We start from the raw sequence: 26,231 nt of genomic DNA on the forward strand, positions 1-26,231 counted from the left end.
TGGTTGCCCGTTGCTGACACTCTCCTTGGAGGATAGCTTGAAACCAGACTCTGAGAAGCCCTCAGTTCTGCAGTCGTGTTGCCATTGCTGGTGGTGGTGGTGGGGGGGGTCCGTGGAGGGGAGAAAGGGGAAATGAAGGCACTAAACAGGATTTGTGGGCTGGCACATGGAGCATGCTTAGGCTTTGTAAATCCGAATCAGATCAAGAACTTCATATTCTAACTTTCTCGCTAGAGCAGAAACCAGATTCTCAGCTCCCACACATTGGAGCGCCCACACTTCAGGTAGAAAGTCATTGACTTGCAAATACACGGTTCCATTGGTGCCTTCCTGCACCGCACTTTCCCAGACTGGATTCGGCTGATGCTGGCAATGCGGCGCGTGTCGGGAACCTGCGCTTGGACCAGCGAGTCAATTCTGCTTAGCCAATACAACCCAGTAAAATCAGACCGTACGAATGCCAGCATTCTGGGCTCCTGCCAAGCAGTGGGTTCTTAACAATTTTGTTAAGGAAGTGGGGGCCAAGAGGAGTGTGGAAGAAGAGCAACAAAAACTAAGTTCAGGTGAGTAACAGTTTGGAGAGGTAGGGCCACGGCGAAATCTCATGCAAAGAGACTGACACCCGAACGCATGGAACACTGATGATTCCTGATACGATTCCTGAGAAACCATCTCCCCTCCTCTGTGTCACTCAAAGTATAATAAAGCTCAGATGGACCCAATGATTAAGCTCCTGTTGGTGAAAGTCAGTGGTGGAAGTACAACCCAAACTAGATTTTTAAGAGTTTGGAGTTGCCCTACATCTGCTTAAAAATGACACCAGAAGAGATGAACACCACATGTGGTACTGGAGAGGCTCCTGTGCTGGAAGTGAAAAGGAGACTTGCTGGGACGACTGGCATCACGTGAATGGGGTCTGTGGCTTGGGTGGTTGGTAGTGTTGGGCCGGGGTTGATGTCCCGGTGGGGGGAGGGCTGAATGGCAACAGTGCAGGAGAGCGTCATTGTGTTTGGTAGGACACACTGAGGACTTAGGGGTGATAGAGCAACATGTCAGAGAAAGACAGGAGGGGAAAACGGAACAAATGTAAAATGTGAACAACTGGGAAACTTGGGTGAAGAGGATGGATGTAGGAGATCTTTGTACTGCTCCTGAAATTTTCAAAATGGTTTGAAACCATTTTAACGTAAAAATAAAAGAAAAAATACAAGTCTAAAAGCATTTTTTTTATTTACAGTATAAAGGTTACAAAGGTATATATGTATTTATATATATAATATCCTTAAGTTACAAATTTTCATTGTAATGTACAATGCTGTATGTTGATGTGCAACTCAAGGGGAAGTGTTGTTTATGCATTTATATTTATAGAGTACACATAAAGCTTTTTTTAATTCTTAAGAACACAAATACTGCCCTGTTTTATGCCATAAGTTTTGATTTGGTAGTCTGGTGATACCAGAAGATTTGAAAACTAAATTTTAAACAACACTTAAAAAGAAGTCTTGTTTAAATACAGGGTTCTCAAAGAAGAAAAAACCAGAATATCACATTCTTTTAATTTCTTGTAGAAGAATTATTCTAGATTTCGAAGACTTAATACTTAACAAAAGTGAAAGTTGTGTGGAACAAAATACATACAAGGGGGTATAATCAGAATTTGCCCACAGATTAGCCAAAATAGGCCTTCATAGGTAGTGGTTTGCCACATTATCTTCTAGAAGATCTTGGGTCTGGTACCAAAAGGGAAACAGATTCTTTGGGCACCAAGGTCTTACCATGCTGAACACATCCAACAGATTGTAAACATAATACTGGAGTCTTATGCTGGAGAAAAAAATTACAAAACTAAAATCGGTTCTTGTAATCAGGGCAGACTTGCTACAGGTGTGAAGAATATCACTGAGATTGATGATTGTGCGAAACCCAAAACTTAGTTGAAATCATTTCCTCTCCCCCAAATTTTAGCAATTCACAAAACAGGTGAAAAACACAACTGGTATCCTCTCGAACAGGACTAAGATGGAAGGAAAGCACTTCTGCCAATCTAGAAGGAACAGACACACGACAATACTTATGTTCTGGTTCCAGTAACATAGAATCATTAGCACCTGATTGTCAAAGCGTAGATTTAAAGGAGGACACACTGAAGGCAGGACCTAATTTGTGTGCACTACTTAGGGACGCTGGAAAACAAAGGGGAAGGAGCCCACGTTACTGTGTGCCCTGTGCCATTCCAATCACAGATGACTGAGGTACTTTCTGGGTATGATGAAGGATGCTGCCTTAAAAACTGACCCTAGTAATAAATGGAAGGCAAGATGGATGGGAGGGGGCTGTCACTGTATGAAAATTATGGAAAAATTCAACTAGCCTTCCTTGTTTCCTTTAGGTGTCCTTTTTATTGAGTTTGAGTGTCAGAGTGTTCTAGAATAAGTGGAATTTTGCTAGGTTTAAAATATCTTCATTTTGACACACCATTACAGACAAATGTTGCTTTTACCATGGATAAGGACTTTCAGCAAATGAGATGTTTAAAGGGTGTAAGTGTGGAAATGCATGCATCAGCACAATTTAGAAATAGGTGTAGATGAAATATACATTCAGTTTTGCTATTTTATAGTTTAAAAAGCATTTCTTTAAAAAGACTTTCTTGTTGATCCACTTTGGGCAAAAGAGCTTTTGTTGTTGTTGTAATTTATTCCTAGGGATATTCTACACTGTTCTTCCCAAACTAAAGTCTGATTTTTTGAAAAAGATTTTTAAGTAATCTCTACAACGAACATGGAGCTCAAACTCACAACCCCAAGATTAAGAGTCGCATGCCCCACCAACTGAGCCAAAAAGTCTAATTTTGCATTAAAAAAATTAAGCATAATAAAAAGACTGACCTACTTAAATGTGCTTGGAGTTCTTTCATGTCGGCATGCACCAAAGACCAAGCATCATTTTAAACGTTTTCCAGTCAGCCAGGGGAGCAGAACTGCAGAGGTACTTTGGTAAAAGTATGAAGTGGTTAGTTACTTAACCACTGATTGATTGATAGATGGCATGGTGTAAATGAGAAATAATGGATTATGTGCTACTTGAGGGCAGGAACTTTCTTTTGGACCCTTCAGAATACCTAATAAATGCTTATTAGATGAAACAATACTTGAATTAATATGTCATTAATTAGCCTTGCAGTTTCAGAGTTCCTCCAGGCCCCCAAAGAACATTTTGTCTATTCACAAGAGACTTCTATCACTTTGGAAGAGGTGACAGAGCGCTCAGGTTCCAAGGGTATAATATGTGACTGGGATAAAGAGGGACACTAAAACAAAGCATTTGTGTAAATAGCATGGAGGTAAGATAACAACAGAAATGAGGAAGGTACTAGGAATCTACCAGGGTAGCTAATCTTACAATATAATAAAGCATCGTTTCTCTATTATAGCTTTTTAGTTTCAACCAATCTATTTTGGAGCAATTCAAGGATTACAGTTCGGAGGGTAGGTTTTTTTTGAATATAGCCAAATGTTCATTAGAGAGCAAGGATCATTTGCAAATGGCATTATTTATGAATCACACGAAATGTAGATTCACTTTCAAAACTTAAGTCTGCTTTGGTTCAGTCACCTGAAGTGGGAAGAATAGAGGTGGCAAGAGATTAAGCTCAAGTTTATCAGTTTTGAAACAAAAGAAGAAATCTTATTAAAATATTTTGTTGAGTTAATACATAAAAACCATTCTTCTAGTTGGTAGTTTAGCTACTGTAAAAAAAAAACCAACAACAAACAATAGATGTACAGGTGTGCTCTATGAACCTATTTTTGGTACCTTATTTTAACTTGAAATTCTATCCTTTGATAGAATGAATCTGTTATCATTGATCTAACAGATCTATTTTTTTTTTAGAGAAATGGTTTCAAATCTGCCACTAAGCAGTCTATTTCCAGCATAAGTTTCACTTATCATTACGTGATAGGAGTAGCTATATTGCTCAAAAACACATAATCCTGATACACAACATAATTACTTTATAATTGTCTGCCATCACACATTTATTGTCTATATACTCAGCACAGGGAAGGAGACAGCTTTAAAAAAGGAGGGAGGGGAGAGACTGCTGCTGTCAGTTTTTAGACAGTATGTAGAAAGTAAAAGAATTCTAGATTACCAAGCAATCTTGGGAGAGAGAGAGAACAGTAGCAAATGGCAGATTCCTCTGCTTTCATCTTCAGGAGGGGGAATAAAAAAGCCACAATAACAATTTAAATTTAACTGAGATTTCCAAACTTAAGACAGAATATAATATAATACCACCTGGTACATTATAGACCTGATAGAGATATACATACAAAAAGAGTGAATATGATTATGGTCAAATTCAACTTAAACTTAAAGTTTAAGCAGAATCCCAAATTTTCTTTTCTTTTCTTTTTTTTAAGATTTTATTTATTTATTTGACAGAGACACAGCGAGAGCAGGAACACAAGCAGGGGGAGCGGGAGAGGGAGAAGCAGGCTCTCTGCTGAGCAGGGAGCCCGACATGGGGCTCCAACCCAGGACCCTGGGATCATGACCTGAGCAGACGTTTAAGGACTGAGCCCCCAGGCGCCCCTAGCGGAATCCCAAATTTAAAGAATTCTCTTTTCCTTACATAGATACTTGATCTGACTAGAGCAATCTGCTTTGAGACCAAAGAGACCTGGCATTTTACGTCTTCATTAGCAATTGAAAAAAGATGACCTTTGGCTTTCCACCCAGCCATTCATTCAGGGTGTCAATGATGGATGGCAGTGACAGGGAAATGTATGCTGGATATTTGGATAGTTTCAATATTATGTACAATCAATAGCTTATAACCAGTGAAAATAATAAGAACAAAGTTCAGCGTAAGTGTCCAAGATAAGATACAAAAAAGCAGAGAAAGTGCTTAAGTCTACAGGTCTTCCCTGAAATCTTCAAAAATGTTTAACTTTTAAGTAGGTAGGGCTTTTAATAGAATTTGCATAGCAGCTTACAATATAATTTGCGTTAAAAACATGGAGATTCTTCCATGTTTTTGAAAACATACAAATATAACCACATGCACATAAATTAAACAAGAAGACCTGGAGGATCTCACAAAATTAAAAAAAAAAATCCATTGTAACCTTTTCTCAGAAGTGGTCACACTTTTGTCCATCAAAACCATTTACAGTGAAAACTTTTTCTGGGAAAAACATAATCTTGTCCAGATTCCACACAGTTTAATTTTTTTAAAGAATAAATTTTGGTTTATTAGCTAAGTGCATTTAATCAGCTGAAAAAAGCTTTGTTACCATTCTGCTTAGGAAGATAAATTAGGAAAACAAATAATCAGTGACAACTTTAATCATTTGTTGGTTAAATTTTTCCACTTATAAAAATATAAGAAATAAATAATTCAATCTCTCCTGCCATCCAATAATGTTCCATAACAACGTTTGTGAGGGTACAGCTGATAAAAACAGGCACTATCAGACTTTACCTAGCCTAAAAAGTGCTAAAACACGGCTTTAAAAGAGGTGAATGACATTTAAAGTAATATTTTTGATTGCTTGTACATGTCCCAATATTTAATCTGTAACTGTCTACTAGGTAGGTGAGTTTACAGTTATAAGTATCTAATAAATACTGTATAAACATACATTAAAGTATTTCTTCATATAAAATATTAGATATTAATTTCCAGGTAAGGTTTGTTTGATAAATTCATGAAAGGGCTTACCTTTTTCAGAAAAAGAATAACTGAGCCTTTTCTTTCTTTCTTTCTTTTTCTTTCTTTCTTTCATTGGTTCTTTCTTTCGAGAGGAAAGGGAGAAATTTTAGGGAATGAGGAGGAAGAATTTTCACATGCCAATTGGCTACTTGTAGACATCTGTGTGGAATATGGAAAGATGTCTAAGCCCCAGGTCTGGGGGGTAGTTGAGGGCACAGGAATTGGGTCCATTGGGATGAGGTGGATACTACTCTGCAGCTTCTTTTCCATTCTATACATGGAAGCCCACAACATTCTCAGCAATTTTCCTAATTCAAAATGAAAAAGAAATGACAAGTTAAGCTGTTCTATAAAAGGTGTGAAATACCCCAAATGCCCATTTTTAGTTAAAATAATTTGCCATATTTTGGCATCTTAATACAAAATACATATTTATCAAGGCTGTCCTATTCATAAAAAGCACTTCATTTGTGGTTTGAAAATTCCATAAACACACTTAATTGAAGAACAAGCTGGTCACCCATGATTGGAAAGCTGTTGATGTTACACAAGCAGCTTAAGGGCTCTTGCTCTTGGGGGTGCTAGTGGTCAAAGGAAATCTCCCACACATTTTCATTTCACATTAAGACTCAAAAGATTTAAAAAACCAAGCTTGAACAAAATGAGCCAAAATGGCTCACACACTTTACCTTCTCCGGCTCACATGTTTATCACACCTTTTTTAGAGATCTTTTTCATGTAACTGATGAGCACGGGGGCTCAGAAGTTCTGCCTGAAAAATTTCTCAGTGGCTTAGCCTTTCACACTAACCAAGAAAACCTCAACCACATGGCTTTGTTGCAAAATCTGTGACTGCATTGTGCAACTTTTCAGGTTAATAATGCTCTCACTGCAAAGAGTGTCTAAGCTCCCTTATCTGACGGTATTAGGTGTTGAAATTCTGCTTCCAGAAATCACAGCTGGACCTTCAAGATATTTTTTTTCTTCCCTTGCAAATTTACTTCAGATGAAACCAAACATAGGTTTATGAATCTTTAAAACATAAAAAAAGTTCTTGAAAGACATATTCTAGTCTAGATTCCAATTTCCAGTTTTAAGTGGATCAAGTCATTTATTTTTGGAACTGTAGCTGGGGGAAGAACAGTTATCAGTTCTCTCTCCCCAGCCCCTGCGTGTGGTTAATCTCACTGTACAAAGGGAAGGAGGACTGACTTATGGGCAGAAGAAAGACAGTGGGGTTACAATGTCTAACTCAAACTCTCTGCTCATGAGTCTGCTCTTTCAAATGTCCCACCTAGGTCAGTCTGCACTCACACCAAACAGCTCATGTTTTGTATTTATGGTTGTGGGGTTTTTCCTCCCTATATGGAGTGCTACCCTCCTCCACTCTCTGAAGTGCTCACATCCTCTTATAGTACTCCTAATAAATCTAGTAAGTGAGAACTATTCCTAGACTTTTCTTCAGAGAACATTCAAGTCAATATTCCCTTTTCTTTCAGATCTGGGGACTGCAGTAATCTTGACATTTTATATAGCTATTATCCTATTTTAAATGTTTTCAGATATACACCTCCTTCATAATTAGGAAAAACAAGCTGAGTGTGATTCTTTGATACCACAAAACCAGCAATCTTACTGCTACTAAGTCATAATGATGACATCTGGCAATGCTTAGCAAAATCCAGGTAGCTGTTCCGTGGTCTCGTCACCCGCCCACTGTAGAATGCATTACTAAGCCAACAGTGAGTCTTGAATTAGCAGCTGCCTATCCATGCCACTCTGCTGCCACAAAGGGAGAGGACAAAAGGGCCAGGATCCAGCATGGGCCCACAAAGCCCAAGGCAACTCCACCGGATGTTTGTGCTGAAGAGCTGGCTTTACAGAGCCTACTCTTTAAACAAGTGGGCTCTCCAAGATTTATCTTCCTCAATGAGATCTGCCCACTAGAAAAGATACTCCTAAGGAAACCCATCTCAAAGACTATTCCTCAAAACTAAGATGGATGCTCTCCCTGGAACGGCAGTGATATCCAGTTATTCAAATAGTGACTAATAAAGCTCCACTAACCCTAACCAAAGGCACATTTGGTAAGCAATAAAAAATGGCTTAGGCTAAAATGAGGATTTTCTTTTAAAAGAAATCTTATCACCTGGCTCCTACCAAAGATAAATCAGAAAAATCTAAAACAAGCAAACCTCTTCTTTCAAATCAGTGGTTTCCAACTTGGTCGCCACTAGAAAGGGAGTGGAAGGCAAGGCAAATCAAATTTCACAAGTTCTAAGTCCTAAAGTTAGCACTTATGAGTGGCAAAGCTCGTGATGTGGTAGGAAAGTGATGGCCAGGGTGGGATGCAGGAGAGCCAGGACAGATGGGAGAACGCTTTGGTGTGAAATTCAAGGACTTCCTAGGGTGGAAGGATTATGTGACAGTAAGCTCCAAGACCACATCTGACCTATCTAGAATGGCCAAGCACAGGTGGCTGTAAACTAGCATGTGGCAAGAGATGGTTGAACTAAGCAAGATGTCAAGGCTAAGCTTGGAACGAATCCTGTAGGAAGAAAATGAAAACAACTCTTGGATATTTGATTATGTCCAAAAAAATTGGATATTTGATTATGTCCAAAAAAACAAAAAACAAAAAACCCACAACGAGCCATCCTTCTTCATAGGGGAAATAAACCTAGTGACTTAGAAACCACATTAGGAAATGAGGCAATAAATCAACAGCTTCGTTTGGAACTTATTAGAGTCCTAGAATTTCTGGCCAAGGTAGCTTGTGAAAGGCAGGCTCTTCTTTAAACACGGTTACTGGTCAGCAGTGATCTGCAGGTCCTTGTCAAGGCACTGTGCTGGAGGGGAGAGCAAAGAGCTTTCTTTTTGTGCTTTTTTTTTTTTTTTTGAGGTGGAAATACTTCTTGTGACATTCATGACTCTTTTCTGATTTTGTGCTGCTCATACGAGCAGTCCCATGCGAGTGACTTTGGCTGACAAGAACGTGTGCAATACAAAAACGATCGGCTTCGGACAAGAGTGAAGGTCCATGGTCTGTGGGGAAAGCATAAGAATTATCACTACCATACACAGACACAAAATAAACAAATTTGGATGTGATGTTCTACTTTTTAGAAAGAATGTGTATTAAGAAGGTGCTGGATTTATGGAAACGTCTCTCAGGAACTTAAAGCTACAAATGCAAAGTATTCTCTGAAGTAAGGTCATTCCATGTAGTAATGACACACTAGTGTGAGCCTCCATGTCACAGTTAGGAGAAAAGTGGTGGGGTGCTGGATTCCACCGTGCCTGGTAGGGAGAATTAAACAGTAGAAGATGGAAAAGAAAGAGGAATACCCTATATGGAGACTGTTAATTATGATTATATTCCCAGCGGCGGATCACAGTGAACTCAGCTGAATGTGACTATGGATGGGTATGATTTTTGGTATCTTTCATAGGTTTGTGGTGGGAATGACAACTCCTGAGGCTAGTTAGGAGGGCTAGTCATAGCTTCCTAAGCTCAGGCCTCTATCTGGACAGCTGACACCAGGTGAACAAGGAGACCTGCCATCAGGCTGCGTGAGTGAAGTGATTCGTCAGTCATTGGCACTGATGCAGAAACCAGGAATAGGACATAGTTAACTATGCCTTTTAAAGAAAAATATAACTTTATTCAAAATATAAGTTACAGAGCACGAATTTCATCATTAAACTTTGTATATATTAAATATAAAGCAGAGATTAAAACTATATAGCCAGGAATAATCTAAGACATAGCTTGCTAAATGACAACTGCTATTAGTAACTGGTGAATTTAACAGAAGTTAATTTAATAGAAGCATTTAACTCTGACTAATGCTTCAGGCTTTTTTTTTAAATATGCACATATCTTTATTTCCCAGCAAGGTCAAATATACCCGAGATACAGATACAATGCTTAAATCCAAATGATTTTAAAGTGCTTATTGGATTCTTGAGGCCCTTAAAACACTCCCTGATCTAATCAAAGACCTTTGGGTGGGAAATCAGTGATTTGATGCTTCAGAGTATACTTCCTTCTGGCCTTCTGAGGAATGTGTTTCCCATTTCTTTTTTTTTTTTAATTTAAATTCAATTAATTAACATATAGTTTATTGTTAGTTTCAGAGGTAGAGTTCAGTGATTCATCAGTCTTATATAATACCCAGTGCTTATCACATCACATGCTCTCCCCAATGTCCATCACCCCGCTACCCCATCCCCCCACCCATCTTCCCTCCAGCAACCCTGTTTCCCATGATTAAGACTGTCTTAGGGTTTGTCTCCCGCCTGACTTTGTCTTATTTTTCCCTCCCTTCCCCCATGATCCTCTGTTTTGTTTCTTAAATTCCACATATGAGTGAGAGCATATGGTAATTGTCTTTCTCTGATTGACTTAATTCGCTTAGCATAATACCCTCTAGCTCCATCCACGTCCTTGCAAATGGGTGCTTCAGGCTTTTGAAAAGCTCTGGTCCATGGCCCAACCAAAGTCTCCTAACGGTTCTTCATTAAAAATGAGATTTCTAGACATGATTTCTTATTTGGAGGTTAATATCTCTCAGATCTCTTTCAGTAATAAAATGTCAAGATTCTGTTTTGCAAATTTCCACCTATGGTGATTGTGTCAATAGACAAAATATTTCATGTATAATACTTGAACTATTGGCTCAAAACTGATAAGACAGAAAAGGCATTATTTTACTCCTTTATCTGTCATAATTTATGATTTCTGAAGTACACCTGACACACTTCTGTGGTTCCCTAGGGGAAATCATGAATTCCTGCTGATCTTTCCTTAAAAAACAAGGAGATTAAAAAAAAAAAAAAAAAAGATGGCTGTGTGAAGATAGCTCTGTATCTTTTTTTTCTGATCAGCAGAATTTCTGTAGTAACCAAGTCATTCTATCACTTTTAACTCATCTCAACCAACTATTAATAGTAATGGATAGAATTTATTTATTAAAGTTTACCAGCTTTTGTATTTTATAGCTTATATTTGATAAAAGCCTATTTCTTAAAAGGGCTATCCATTTTTTCTTTCTACCATTCAAACAAAACTTTTTAAAAAGGAATGAGTTCCTAATGTGGGGAAAAGAAAAACACATACACACATACATCCCAAACCCCATCCCAATACATCTTGAAAACCGAAGAACAATTTCCTGACTCCAAATGGACTATTAGTCCATAATTTTCTATACAAAAGGTAAGAAGCAATGAGAAAGAAAGAAAATACCTATTAGAGTAAACCTGGTTCCCAGAAACACTCTTACCAGTTCTCCCTCAGGACCACCAAAATCCAGGTACAGATTTCTGATGCCATCATCAGCAGACATTTTCAGCCTTTCAAAGGGGTAGCGATACAGTATGCTGCTGGAACCTCCATTTTCCTTGGAGATAGTGAACCCATTTTCATAGTGGACAGTGAATCTTACCTCTTGGCCATTTAGCGTGCAGCCTATTGGAGACAAGCAAAAACCATCATTAATGGCACCTGGGTGGCTCAGTCAGTTAAGCGACTGCCTTTGGCTCAGGTCATGATCCCGGGGTCTTGGAATCGAGCCCCACATCTGGCTTCCTGCTCAGGAGGGAGTCTGCTTCTCCCCCTCCCCCCTGCTCATGCTCTCTCTCTTTCGAATAAATAAACAAAATCTTAAAAAAAATAAAATAAAAAATAAAGTTACCACTGCAGTTATCAAGTGGAAAAGGATTCTTCTGACTTCAACAAAGGAAAAAGAACCTTTTCTTGAGAATGTGTGATACCTAACTTATTTGGACCTCCCTAAAGTAAGTTTTGTTCTGGTTGCTTCGGTCAACATCTTGACTGAGATGAGAAAGAGATGACAATAGCTCTCTAAGACATCTGATCTGATTCAGTTCAATTCAATGAGTATCAATTAAACACTTGTGCTGAGAGTAGGCTGTGCGTGGTATTGGAGAGGTAAGAGGCATGGTCCCCGCTCTCGAGGACTTCATAAATGAACAGGCATAAACATGAAATCCCTAACCGTGTTAGGTAGAATGTATAGAGCACGACTAAACACACTAGCGTGAATAAGGCCAAAATCAAGGAAAAGTTTCCTGGAGGAGATGGTACATCAGATAGGCCCTAAAGAATAGGTCAAACTGGATAGGCAGTGAAGTAGAGAAAGGTTTCAAGTGGGCAAGAAGAAAGAACTACCAAAGGAGAGAAGGCAGAGACGCCTTTTAGGGGCAGTCACACGGTTTGGTTGGTATTTGGGAAGAGGATAAAGGTAATGTTTATTATCAAAGGTAAAGGCTATAGGTAGCAAAAGTCATACTATCAGTCCTATCAAAGATAAAATTCAAAGGATTGATCTGAATTGACAGGGAAAAAAATGTGATCATCAAGACTGACACACGTCTTTTCTCAAGACTGGTGAAGTTTCTGTTCCACTAACATCTGAGCACAGTTTTGTTGTTAGTACAGGGGCTACAAGTTTGAGGCCCTCTGACACCCGGGAATTAACAAAGCCCTTTGAGAGATAACTTCAAATCACCTAAAAGAGTCACGCTATGCTTGGTCACTAAAAGTAGCTTCCAAACAAGCAAATCCTCCAGACCAATCAGTGTATTCTTTCACTGCACTTAGCAAAAACATTCAATTAGTTAAGACAGCTTTGTGTTTAAGAAATAAGGAAAGGGGAGCCGGGATGGCTCAGTCATTAAGCGTCTGCCTTCGGCGCAGGTCATGATCCCAGGGTCCTGGGATTGAGCCCCACATCGGGCTCCTGGCTCAGCGGGAAGCCTGCTTCTCCCTCTCCCACTCCCCCTGCTTGTGTTCCCTCTCTCGCTGTCTCTCTCTCTCTGTCAAGTAAATAAATAAAATCTTAAAAAAAAAAAAAAAAGAAAGAAGGAAAAAGAATAACAGACAAATATTGGCGGCGCTACTCAAAAAGGGGATTTTGGAAAAAAGACTTTGAATATTAGTTATTCTCAGGAAAAAACCCACGGGGGGAAACATGGATAAAACTAACTACCTGTAGAAAGTAATTCAATGCAATCATCTCAGAATAAATGGCTAAGGGTTTGGAGGAAGAACAGACAGATCCCAATCAAAGCAAGTAGGGTACAGTTTTATTCTGTTAATATCCCTGAAGCTATCGTGTAGTCAAGGGTAGTGAGACCTGATGAGAAGAGAGGGGTCACTTCTAGTCTAGAAAATAGAAGCTCAAAGAACAAGGATCTGCTCAAATTCTTGAAGCACTGGCTACAGAAGGTGCCATGAAGGTGGGTGAGTATTTCTGCCTGCAGGTGTGTCATTCGTGGGGCAAGAACAGGTGACTGCAGCTAGCAAAGGCAAGCCATTAACCCCTGATTCAACTAAAATCCTTTCGTGGGCCTGGGTGGCTCAGTCGGTTAAGCGACTGCCTTCAGCTCAGGTCGTGATCCCGGAGTCCCGGGATCGAGTCCCGCATCAGGCTCCCCGCTCAGTGGGGAGTCTGCTTCTCCCTCTGACCCTCTCCCCTCTCATGCTCTCTCTCACTCTCTCTCAAATAAATAAATAAAATCTTAAAATAAATAAATAAATAATCTGCTCTCACAGGGCAGCAGGGATGACTGATGGGTCATCAGAAACAATCTACACTGGAGAAATCATTGTTTTGCTTTTAAGATTTATTTTAGAGGAAGAGAGAGCAGGGGGAGGGGCAGAGGGAGAGGGAGACAAAGAATCTCAAGCAGACTCCCCCCGTTGAGCGTGAAGCCCAACATGGGGCTCAGTCTCAAGACCCCGAGAGCATGACCTGAGCTGAAACCAAGAGTTGGACACTCAACCCACTGAGCCACCCAGGCGCCCCGAGAAACCATTGTTTTGAGCACTTATAATGTGCCAGACACATAGTTACATGTTATATTATGTGTTAGGTTCTGGGAGATACAGAGTTAAATAAAAGATGGTTCCTATTCAGACAAGAGAGAGAGAAAGAAAAGGAAATATTGATACAGAAGAATGAACTAGGTCCTATACTAGGGAAACGGACAAGACACTATGGGAAGATAGAGGAGAGGGAGGAGACTAATTCTGGGGAACTGAAAAACTGAAAAATTAGAGGTGCTAATTCTCTGGGGCTAAGTAACAATGACAAGTATAACCATGGCCACTTTGTTGAGGGTATACTATACACCAGAATTAGTTAATCATGACATTTTAACTCATCTAAAAATCTAATAAGCTTTCAGGGTTTTTTGGAAAATTTTATTACCAAGTAATATATAAAACAGACAGCCTCATCTCTTCTCTAAGTTCATCTCATCCCTGAGACTTCATTTATAACCCACCCACGACCTGGAATAGGGGTCAGGGACAAGGTGGTGATCAGGGATGGGGTGAAAGGAGGTGGGGGGAAGGCTGCCATGCACACCAATCGCCTAAAACAAGGAATCTCCAGTTTACCACATGTACTCTCATCCAAGCTCAATCATTCTGAACAAAGTTCTCTGAGAAGAATATCCCTGTATCATTAATAATCTGCATTATAAAATTCTCTGACTTCATGTTTAAGGTTCAATTATTACACTCAATTATTTTTTCTTTCTTTCATTCTTTCTTTCTTTTTAGAGAGAGTCTGGGTTCATGTGGGGGAGAAGGGGCAGAGGGAGAGGGAGAGAGAGAGAATCTTAAGCAGACCCACACCCAGCATGGAACCCATCATGGGGTTCGATCTCACGACCCATATCACGACCTGAGCCGAAATCGAGAGTCAGACACTCAGGGCGCTTGGGGCTCAGTCAGTTAAACATCTGCCTTTGGCTCAGGTCATGATCTCAGGGTCCTGGGATGGAGCCCTGTGTTGGGCTCCCTGCTCAGAGGGAAGTCGGCTTCTCCCTCTCCCTCTGCCACTCCCAACTTATGTGTGCACTCTTTCTCTTTCAAATAAATAAAATCTTAAAAACAAATCAGATGAGCAACTGACTAAGCCACCCAAGTGCCCCTCAACATTTCCCTTTAAACTAGATCTCCCCCATTAATGTTTTTAGATGTTCAAATCTCTCCTTATTAGAAGTGCCGTTACTCAATTCCTCACCTTCCCTCTCTCTCTCTCTCTTTTAAAAGATTTTATTTATTTATTTGACAGAGAGACACAGTGAGAGAGGGAACACAAGCAGGGGGAGTGGGAGAGGGAGGAGAAGCAGGCTTCTCGTTGAGCAAGGAGCCTCACACGGGGCTCGATCCCAGGACCCTGGGATCATGACCTGAGCCGAAGGCAGACGCTTAACGACTAAGCCACCCAGGCGCCCCATCTCTCTCTCTTTTTTAAAAGATTTTATTTTTAAGTACTCTCTACACGCAATGTGGGGCTCAAATTTATAACCCGGAGATCAGGAGTTGATCTCTACCAACTGAGCCAGCCAGGAGCCCCCCTCTTTCTTTTTTTAAAAGGAGCTGTCTTTAGTCAGTTTATCCATGTTTTACTTCCCATTCAATCCTCAGCCCTCTACAGTCGGCCACAGCCATCACACCACTGAGCGTCTTTCCCCAAGGGCACCAATAATTATCTCCATGTTGCTGAATCCAACCAGCTTCTTTAGCTCTTATCTTGATACTTGTTAAGTACTCATTGTCAGCTGTCTACCCAGTTTCTATTTCTCCATTCTTCCTTTACAGCCAAACCCCAATTTTATTCAAGTTTCTACACTCTTTCCTCATGTGTTTCAAAGAAGGTGATCTCAACTTCAAGGGTGGATAGACCATGAGCCAATCAGAGCACAGCTTTCCCCTGGTGACTGTTGCTGGTCCAAAGTATACACATGAACCAAAGTGGCTCACTCAGATTAAAAAGAAATACAGTTGGGAAGGGAAGACCACCCCTCACCTTTTATTCTTTTTTTTTTTTTTAAGATTTTATTTATTTATTTGGTCAGAGAGAGAGAGAGCACAAGCAGGGCAGCGGCAGGCAGAGGGAGAAGCAGGCCTCCTGCTGAGCAGAGAGCCCGACGCGGGACTCGATTCCAGGACCCTGAGATCGTGACCTGAGCGGAAGGCAGAAGCTTAACCGACTGAGCCACCCAGGCGTCCCCTCACCTTTTATTCTTGCTCTTTCTTTTATGTAGATAATACATTTCTTCAATGTTTAATCTAGTTTTAGAGGGGATTTTCTGTTAATTTCAGCCTAAACCATCCTAACTGATACATTTAACCCTACTGGCCATTCCTTTCCTTCTTCCTATGGCTTCCATGATGCTTACGGTCCCCACCCGCCTTAGTTTTCCTTCAAGTGCTCTGGCTACTACCTCACAATCTGCTAAGTTGGGGAGACACTGGCTTTTTCAAACTATGGGATATTGCTGAGTACAATGACATATGTTAAAGATAACTTTCTAGGGGCACCTGGGTGGCTCAGTCAGCTAAGCGGCTGCCTTCAGCTCAGGTCGTGATCCCAGGGTCCTGGGATCGAGTCCCACGTCGGGCTCCCTGCTCAGCAGGGAGTCTGCTTCTCCCTCTCCCTCTGCCTGCAGCAACCCCTGCTTGTGCTCTCTCTCTCTGTCAAATAAATAAATAAAACCTTAAAAAAAAAAAAGATAACTTTCTAAGCACCTTTCCAGTAGTAAAAAAACTTAATAAAGCCAAGAGGAAAAAAGGCTCATTAGTAAATTTATTGTGTTACATCAAGATAAATGCTGGTAAATATATCCCATGGTTTCTACTTTGTGTCTTTTTATTTATTTTATTTTTAAATTTTTAATTTTTTTTTACTTTGTATCTTTTTAAATGAGAGACTACTGGAGATTACCAGTGTATCCTGAAGGACAAAGATCCTAATGTCAAAGAAATGCTCTGTGGCAAATCCTGTTTCTGCTGCTCTGGGGAAAGTTACTTGGTATGAGGGCTCTGGAGGGTTGCAATATTTCCAGCAAGACCTTTCCTTCAGTAGCTGCAGGACTGTGCCACCTTGGGCTCCTCTGGGTCTTCCAGAAAAACCCAGAAGGGACTGAGCTTTGTAGGTTCAACCTGGCCTGACTGCCAAGGACTCTCTCAGAGAAAGGCTAGAGCTACATTCTCTGTTCCTACACATAAAAAAATGCCAGTCTATCAAGTATAATCAATGGGCTGATCATGCCCAGGGTTACAAAGAACATGGCACTATGTTCCTTTCTTATAGGTATTTGCTCAAAGGCATGAACTAGGTCTTATTCATTTTTATTTCTCTCATTACAAAGCACAGCACTTTTAAGTAATAAAACACTCAATAAATATTTGTTGATTTAATGAATTAAGAGAAACTGATACTGTATACATGTCTTCTAGGAGTTTAATCTGGGCATAAGAATGAGTCATTTAGAGGGGGAAAATCAGGGGCCTAAGGCACTGGTTTTGGAGTCAGAAAAGACCCAATTCAAGCCCTCGCCACATTAACCCCAGTTCTTTCATCTTAAAAATAGAGGTAATAAAACTTGGCTTAGAAGTGTGTGTGTTAGGGGTGCCTGGGTGGCTCGGTCGTTAAGCGTCTTCCTTCGGCTCAGGTCATGATCTCAGGGTCCTGGGATCAAGCCCACATCGGGCTCCCTGCTCCGCGGGAAGCCTGCTTCTCCCTCTCCCACTCCCCCTGCTTGTGTTCCCTCTCTCGCTGTGTCTCTGTCTGTCAAATAAATAAAATCTTTAAAAAAAAAAAAAAAAAAAAGAAGTGTGTGTGTTAGGATCAGAGGAAACATGCATTCAACTTATGACTTGTAACAACCCTGATAAGTACTCATTATTCTTTCTGCTTCTGTCCTTCCTACTTCAAAGGCAGGGGCTATGTCTACTGTATCTATTTCAGTACAGCCAGCAACAGTACAGAGTATATACTCAATCCATATTTGTCCAGTAGATGAATACAAATTCAAGAGAATTTTACAAAATTGAGAACATGGTAAAAGCAAACTCGTCATATATGTTAACAGTATAAATACTTTAAAATGTTCATTTTTCTTCTCCTCTTGCAGATTTTCTACATATTTACTAATGCAACTCCTCCTATATCTACTACTTCTTAGCCTTTATAACATCAAAACTACAGAAACACGAACTATCTTCATAAAGTTCTTGTTTGATTTAAAAATTGTAATAGTTTGGGTAATTGGTATGATGAAATTAGCCTTTAAAAACATACTTATTAAAGTTCAATTATATACATATATGTATTTTCATATTTTGAATTCCTGTAACAAATGGAAAATGGTTTTATATACCAAAGGGAATTAACTGCATTCTCTGCCTAGTGATCTTGAGGTTCATATTTGCTAAAAGGAAAAAGTCCTTGTGTACTGGAAGGATCACAGATCAATTCTACTGTAATCTAATAAAACTTTAAAACTAAATGAACATTATGAAGTTCATGTATTGCATTCACTAGCAAAATCTTACAGGTAGTCACTGAAATTTTTCTAAATGATTAAACTATACAAAAAATAAATAAATGAGTAAACCACAACCAAAACACGTAAGAGAAAGAAACAGAGCTTAAATGATTTCTTTTTGTCAACTTCCTAACATTCTTTAGGCCATGGATATCTGAATAGGTAGTACAATGTGCCATAATTATAGTTTTATTTTATTATTTTTAAATATTTTATTTATTTATTAGACAGAGAGAGAGAGAATAAGCAGGGGAGCAGGAGAGGGAGAAGCAGGCTCCCCACTGAGCAGGGAGCCCAATGCAGCCTGGGATCATGACCTGAGCCAAAGGCAGTTGCTTAACCAACTGAGCTACCCAGGCGCCCCCATAATTATAGTAACCTTTCTGTATCTCCCAATAATTTTTTTTTTAAGATTTTTTTATTTATTTGGCAGAGAGAGATACAGCGAGAGAGGGAACACAAGCAGCAGGAGTGGGAGAGGGAGAAGCAGGCTTCCTGCGGAGCAGGGAGCCCGATGCAGGGCTCGATCCCAGGACCCTGGGATCACGACCTGAGCCGAAGGCAGACGCTTAACGACTGAGCCACCCAGGCGCCCCTGTATCTCCCAATAATTTAACACAAAGTGGTAACATGCGTCTGAAGGACATGCTTGCTTATGTATGAATGTGTGTATATATGTGAATGTGGATATGCACATTAAGCATACACATATTAAGACATAATAGGGGCGCCTGGGTGGCTCAGTTGTTAAGCGCCTGCCTTCGGCTCAGGTCATGATCCCAGGGTCCTGGGATCGAGCCCCACATCGGGCTCCCTGCTCAGCAGGAGGCCTGCTTCTCCCTCTCCCGCTCCCCCTGCTTGTGTCCCCTCTCTCACTGTATCTTTCTCTGTCAAATAAATAAATAAAATCTTAAAAAAAAAAGACATAATAGATTAGGTGCGTGCGCACACACACACACACACACAAACACACACAAACACATTTTAAAGGAATTCTGGCTCTCATCAAAGCAGTTTACCTTCAGCCAGTTTAACACATGTGGCAGAGTTCTAAATACACAGTAAGTGATTAGTAAGTACATCAGTTGACATGAATTGTGGAAATGAAAGTACTATCAAGGTAATATTAAAATATAGCTGTAAATGAGAATTAAAAAGTTCAAAATTACCAAAAAATGTTTCTTTTGTCTATTTTAAAGTATAAGGACCCAACCAATCCTTATTCTCTCTCTCTCTCTCCTCAAGCCATCTGTATTTAAACAACTGTGAGCCAGGGACTGGACAGATTTTTGTTTCCTGCCAGAAGTTTAGCTGCCAGACACCAAAGCAGCAACATGAAACTAAAAAATGTTAAAAATCTAAGTTGCATTCTTTGTTTTGGGAAACATATCTCTGTGGATTCTTTTTTTTTTTTTTTTAAAGATTTTATTTATTTATTTGAGAGAGAGAGCATGCACAAACAGGGGGGAGGGGCAGTGGGAGAGGGAGAAGCAGACTCCCTGCTGAGCAGGGAGCCCGATGGGGGCTTGATCCCAGGACCCTGGGATCAAGATCTGAGCTGAAGGCAGATGCTTAACCATCTGAGCCACCAGTTGCCCTTCTCTTTGGATTCTTAAAGAAGATATGGTGATCTCAGATGCCAGTAAAGGGCCTAATGAATGTTCCGGGGCTCCCCAAAGGAACACAGGGCACTGCAGACCTTCACATTGAGGACACAACCCTGAAAGCATATTCTGTGGCCAAGAGTAAAACCAGAGCCTCACAGCCCTTAATGTGGTCACCAATCACTTCATGAAGAAAATGGGCGGGAAACACACAAGTGAGAAAGACAGTGTGGATATGGTGGCTTTGGTAGAAATCCAAGGTGGGGTCTTACTAGTCATTGGTGTCACTGCTTGAATCATCACTGTGGTTGTAAGGAAAATATCAAGCAATTACTAAAGAATTGAAGAATTATGTCATTTTGACAACATTTAAAACACTGTCCCTTGCCAGTGTTAGAATATGACCCACGGAAATGCTGCCTATGCAGTTCTAAAGCCATGGAGATCCCTCACTTTCCAGAAGCAACGGAAAGAAAGGTAAATTGTAAGACACTCTGCTCTTTAAACATTTTCTCTTTTTATAAAATTCTATAAAACTGCTTATAAAATAGGGCGCCTGGGTGGCTCAGTTGGTTGAGCGACTGCTTTCGGCTCAGGTCATGATCCTGGAGTCCCTAGATCGAGTCCCGCATCGGGCTCCCTGCTCTGCAGGGAGTCTGCTTCTCCCTCTGACCCTCCCCCCTCTCATGTGCTCTCTCTCTCTCATTCTCTCTGTCTCAAATAAATAAATAAAATCTTTTAAAAAAAAAGTGTTTATAAAATAAAATACATAGAAAACAGGAACAAAAGTAAACTGACTTGGAACCAAGATAATAAAATTCACTCAAATCATATTAGAAACTCTGTGCCTTCATTTTGACTATTCTTTGTTCTTGTTAAGATGCAAAGCAATCTGGAAATATCTATACATATATATACATGTACATACACACAAACATATACAAATGAAGCCCATATAGACTAGCCACAAGAGGGCGCTTCAACAATGAAAACACACCACCAGGCTTCTTTAGATGCTTATTTCATTCAGTAAGTACTGGGCACACATTTTCAAACTTTTGAAAACAAATTCCTACTCAAAATTATTCTTATTTTTCTATAGCCATAAGCCTTGCCAGATGCCCACATTTTAAGAGTGTCTCTCCACATCTTAGACTCTAAATCTTCTGAACTAGAGGGTTAGTGCATCTAGTACTTAGTAAATGAGTCCTTACACTATCACATACAGATTAAAATGATGAACAACAAAACTGCCATGCTGTACATAGGATGTTAGGACGCAGCCATATACAAGGCTTAGGAAAACTTTACTACTGAAACAGAAAAACCAGGTTCTTCCATCATGATCATTTTAAGCTGCCATATTTTAGAATATTTTTGAGTCTGGGGGCACCTGGGTGGCTCAGTCGTTAAGCATCTGTCTTCGGCTCAGGTCATGATCCCAGGGTCCTGGGATCGAGCCCCGCATCAGGCTCCCTGCTCTGCAGGAAGCCTTCTTCTCCCTCTCCCACTTCCCCTGCTTGTGTTCCCTCTCTTGCTGTGTCTCTCTCTGTGTCAAATAAATAAAATCTTTAAAAAAAAAAAAAGAATATTTTTGAATCTGGCCCATACGATAACGGTTTTCACTTTATTATTTTTTTTAAGATGTAAAAAACGGGCTCCTGGGTGGCTCAGTCATTAAGCGTCTGCCTTCGGCTCGGGTCATGATCCCAGGGTCCTGGCATCGAGCCCCACACCAGGCTCCCTGCTCCACGGGAAGCCTGCTTCTCCCTCTCCCACTCCCCCTGCTTCTGTTCCCTCTCTCGCTGTGTCTCTTCAAATAAATAAAATATTAAAAAAAAAAAAAAGATTTAAAAAAACATATTTTATTTATTCATTTGACACAGAAAGAGAGAGAATAAGCAAGGGGAGTGGCAGGCAGAGAGAGAGGGAGAAGCAGACTCACTGCCAAGCAGGGAGTTCAATGCATGGCTCGATCCCAGGACCCAGGGATCGTGATCTGAGTGGAAGGCAGATGCTCAACGGAATGAGCCACCCAGATGCCCCTTTTTATTAAGATTTATTTATTTATTTGAGAGAGAGAGAGGGCATAAGTGGGAGGGGCAGAGGAAGAGGGAGAGGGAAAATCCCAAGCAGTCTCCACACCCAGCGCAGAGCCCAACGTGGGTCTCGATCTCAGGACCCCGTGATCATGACCTGAGCTGAAATCAAGATGAAATGCTCAACCAACTCAGCCACGCAGACGTCCCTGGTTTTTACTTCAAAACAAAATATAACATTTCCATGTAATTACTATTAGAAATGGTATGTCAGGGGGCACCTGGGTGGCTCAGTCGGTTAAGCGGCTGCCTTCGGCTCAGGTCATGATCCCGGAGTCCTGGGATCAAGCCCCGCATCGGGCTCCCTGCTCAGTGGAGAGTCTGCTTCCCCTTCTCCCTCTGCCTGCCTCTCTGCCTACTTGTGCTCTCTATCTCTCTGATAAACAAACAAACAAACAAACAAATAAATAAATAAATAAGAAATGGTATGTCAGGATCTATACCTAGAGAGACTTCCTTAATTAGCTCAGCAGCAGCATGGCAACCCTGAACAAGTATCCTGGTCCAGGTTGACAGATCCCGATGTGTCTCCACCCTGAAGAGATGCATCTCAATGCCCTGCCGAGAGCCTGTTCTGGTAGCAAAGGTAAGGTCAGATCCAAGTGAGGGTGATCGACATCCGGAGCCAGAATGAACCAACCTAGGACCACAAAGAGGGCAAAGATCAAAAGTAATTAATGTACTGGTATAGGAAAATGTCAGCAATTTATGCTGATAAATAAGCAGAGAGTTATAAAAGCCATCTGTAGTTTTTGGAAAAGTACGTTTCAAAACAATATTATAGTCTTTGAAGTATATACCATTCTGTTTTCCCACAAAATGACCCCTTGAGTCACAGGCAGAACACTGGGCTGGATGAGCTAAGGCCAAATTTTCCATTGGCCTTTTTATGCTCTGAAAAGGCTGTGCATGTCAAAAAAAAAAAAAAGGTTCAATTTTGATTAGGAAGTGTTAAGCCCCCACATACGAACAGCCTCCCTTACTATCAACATCACTCACTAGATGGTACTTTTTTTTTTCTACCAAGAATGAGCCTACACTGACACATCATAATCACCTGAAGTCCATAGTTTACTTTAGGGGTCACTCTTGGTGTTGTACATTGTATAGGTTTGGACAAATGTGTAACGACATATATCCATCATTATAATATACAGAGTATTTTCAATGCCCTAAAAATCCTCTTTGCTCTGTTTATTCATCCCCTCCCCCTCCTCCTAGCAACCACTTATCTGTATACCTTTTACTTCCTTTTCTTAACTTAGTGCATTAGCAAGGATTGCTGGTATGATGTTGAAAAGAAGTGGCAAGAGGGGACAGGACATCCTTGCCTTATTCCTGATCTCAATGGGAAAGCTTCGTGTTTGTCACTATTAAGCATGATACTGGCAATAGATTTTTTGTAGATCGTCTTTATCAAGTTGAGAATGTTCCCCTCTATTCCTAGTTTACTTTTTTTTTTAAAGATTTTATTTATTTATTTGAGAGAGAGAGAATGAGAGAGAGAGAACACATGAGAGGGGGAGGGTCAGAGGGAGAAGCAGACTCCCTGCTGAGCAGGGAGCCCGATGCGGGACTCGATCCAGGGACTCCAGGATCATGACCTGAGCCAAAGGCAGTTGCTTAACCAACTGAGCCACCCAGGCGCCCCCTAGTTTACTTTTTTTAATCATGAACAGGTGTTGGATTTTGTCAAATGACTTTTCTGCATCTCTTGATAGATTCATATGATTTTTCTTGTTGAGCTTGTTGATGGGATGGATTACATAACTGATTTTCGAATATTGAACCAGCCTTGCATATCTGGGATCAATCCCACTTGCTCATGGTGTATAATTCTTTTTATACTTTTTTGGATTTGATTTGCTAATATTTTGTTGAGGACTTTGCATATATATTCATAAGAGATATTGGTCTACAGTTTTCTTATAATGTCTTTGTCTGGTGTTGGTATTAGGGTAATGCTAGCCTCACAGAATGAGTTAGAAAGTATTCCCTCTGCTTCTATCCTCTGAAAGAGACTGTACGGAATTTCTTCCTTAAATGTTTGGTAGAATTCACCAATGAACCCATCCAGGCCTGGTGCTTTCTTTTGGAAGACCTTACACTTTACACAAAAAGTAACTCAAATGGATCTTAGATCTAAATGTAAAATGCAAAAGTATAAAACTTCAGAAGACATCGTAAGAAAAAATTGAGGTCATCTAAAAAGATACAACACCAAAAGCATGATTCATGGGAAAAAAATTGGTAAGTTGTACTTTCTAAGTTAAAAACTTCTGCTTTGAAAGACACTGTAAAAGAATGAAAAGACAAGCCACAGAATAGGAGAAAATATATGAAAAACACATATTTGATAAAGGACTAATATCCAAAATATACAAAGAACTCTTAAAACTCAACAATAAGAAAACAAAAAACCCAGTTAAAAGATGGGGGGAGAAAAAGGGCAAAAGACTCACTTCTTGGTATATATCCCAAAGAATTGAAATTAGATTCTTGAGATATTTTACATCTATGTTCATAGCAGCATTATCCACAATAGCCAAGAGGTAGAACCAACTTAAATGTCTACTGGCAGAATGAATGACTAAAGAAAATATGGTATATACATTCAACAAATTATTATTCAGTCTTAAAAAGAAGGAAATCTTGTTATACATGCCAACACACATGAACCTTTTAGACATTATACTAAGTGAAATAAGCCAGTCACAAAAAGGCAAATACTGCCTGACTCTACTAATATTAGCTACCTACAGACCAACTCTTAGAAACAGAAAGTACAATGGTAAGTTGAAGCCAGTAAGTCATATCAGCGACTGTGCATCTCAGGGTTTTAATGAAATGCTCACATGAACACTTCATTTAACTCCTGATTGACTGGAGAAGGGACCATTATTTCTGATAAATGTTGTACCTGGGGATTTGCAAGTCTAATCTGTTCTAAAAGCTTTTATTTTTAGGCTGTGAAAATTATGATAAAAATGAGACATAATTGGGGTGCTTGGCTGGCTCAGTCAGTAGAGCATGTGATTCGACCTCAGGGATTTAAGTTCAAGTCCCCTGCTGGGTGTAGAGATTACTTAAAAATAAAATCTTTTTTTTTTTTTTTTAAGATTTTATTTATTTTTTTGACAGAGAGCACAAGCAGGGGAGTGGCAGGCAGCAGGAGAGGGAGAAGCAGGCTCCCCACTGAGCAGAGGGCCCGCCGTGAGGCTTGATGCCAGGACCCCGGGATCATGACCTGAGCTGAAGGCAGACACCCAACTGACTGAGCCACCCAGGTGCCCTTAAAAATACAATCTTAAAAAAAAAAAAGAATGAAACATATTAGTTTCTGTTCCTAAAGTAAATAGCCAGTGAAAACTGATTTCCTAACCTTTGGAACTACTTGACTACAACTTTTGACTCCCATTAACTTGAGATGTAACTATATTAACAAAACAAAAATGATGTGCCATCTTTTTACTTTGAAAAGTGAGTTCCAACTCATTTGGGGGGGGTAGGTAGTGATGCTCCTGAAATATTTTTAGATGTAACAAAATGAGAGCTTGAATTAATCATTTTGGGGAAAGGGTTCAAATCAAGTATGAGACAGCAATGACACAAAGTACAGAAGAGAAAAACCACTGAGAAACAATTAGCAAAAAACCTTAGAGTTTCTATTATACACTGTATATACTCTGCCCCATGAGATGGTCCTAAGAATAGAGTTTCAAGGACAAAGAAAAGAAATATAACATTCATGAACTAAAAACTATTTTCATAGGAAAAGAGCAGAATACTGTCTATGAAAGTAGTAAGTGTTAACAAAATATATATATATATTTTAAGATTTTATTTATTTGACAGACAGAGACACAGCGAGAGAGGGAACACAAGCAGGGGGAGTGGGAAAGGGAGAAGAAGGCTTCCCACTGAGCAGGGAGCCCGATGTGGGACTCGATCCCAGGACCCTGGGACCATGACCCAAGCCGAAGGCAGACGCTTAATGACTGAGCCACCCAGGTGCCCAACAAAATATATTTCAAAAATCCCTTCAACTGGGGCGCCTGGGTGGCTCAGTCATTAAGCGCCTGCCTTCGGCTCGGGTCATGGTCCCAGGGTCCTGGGATCGAGTCCCACATCGGGCTCCCTGCTCAGTGGGAAGCCTGCTTCTCCCTCTCTCACTCCCCCATCCTTGTGTTCCCTCTCTCGCTGTGTCTCTCTCTGTCAAATAAATAAATAAAATCTTTAAAAAAAAAAAAATCCCTTCAACTAACAGTGAAAAGCTTCCCACAAAGAAAATCTGAAGCCCAGATGGTTTGCTGGTGAATTCCACCAATTATTACAAAAAATAATTAATGCCAATTCTTCATAAATTCTTCAAAAAAGCATAAGTGGGAATACTTCCTAACTCATTCTATGATGCCAGTAATACCCCAA

At 40.2% G+C, this 26,231-nt stretch overlaps 1 protein-coding gene across 2 annotated transcripts in view; it reads right to left on the reverse strand.

The window, feature by feature from the left end:
- Window positions 1-1,213: 1,213 nt before the first annotated feature.
- The window catches only part of SNTB2 (syntrophin beta 2), a 110,743-nt gene continuing 85,725 nt past the window's right edge, over window positions 1,214-26,231 (reverse strand). Inside the window, exons 5-8 of one of the 2 annotated variants that reach the window (XR_010408143.1) lie at window positions 22,247-22,443; window positions 11,014-11,198; window positions 5,735-8,770; window positions 1,214-2,047 (exon numbers count right to left, since the gene is read on the reverse strand). Coding sequence is in view for 1 of the 2 variants with exons in the window: in XM_045890836.3 (XP_045746792.1) it covers window positions 8,678-8,770; window positions 11,014-11,198; window positions 22,247-22,443 (475 nt within the window). In the remaining variant the exon portion in view is untranslated. Of the gene's footprint in view, window positions 8,771-11,013; window positions 11,199-22,246; window positions 22,444-26,231 lie in introns of both variants that reach the window. The other variant, XM_045890836.3, reaches the window with a different exon arrangement.

Source organism: Mirounga angustirostris, unplaced genomic scaffold (assembly GCF_029215605.1).
Source record: "Mirounga angustirostris isolate CCGP_5_RB_7025 unplaced genomic scaffold, mMirAng1.0.hap1 SCAF_16, whole genome shotgun sequence".
NCBI classification, from domain to species: domain Eukaryota; kingdom Metazoa; phylum Chordata; class Mammalia; order Carnivora; family Phocidae; genus Mirounga; species Mirounga angustirostris.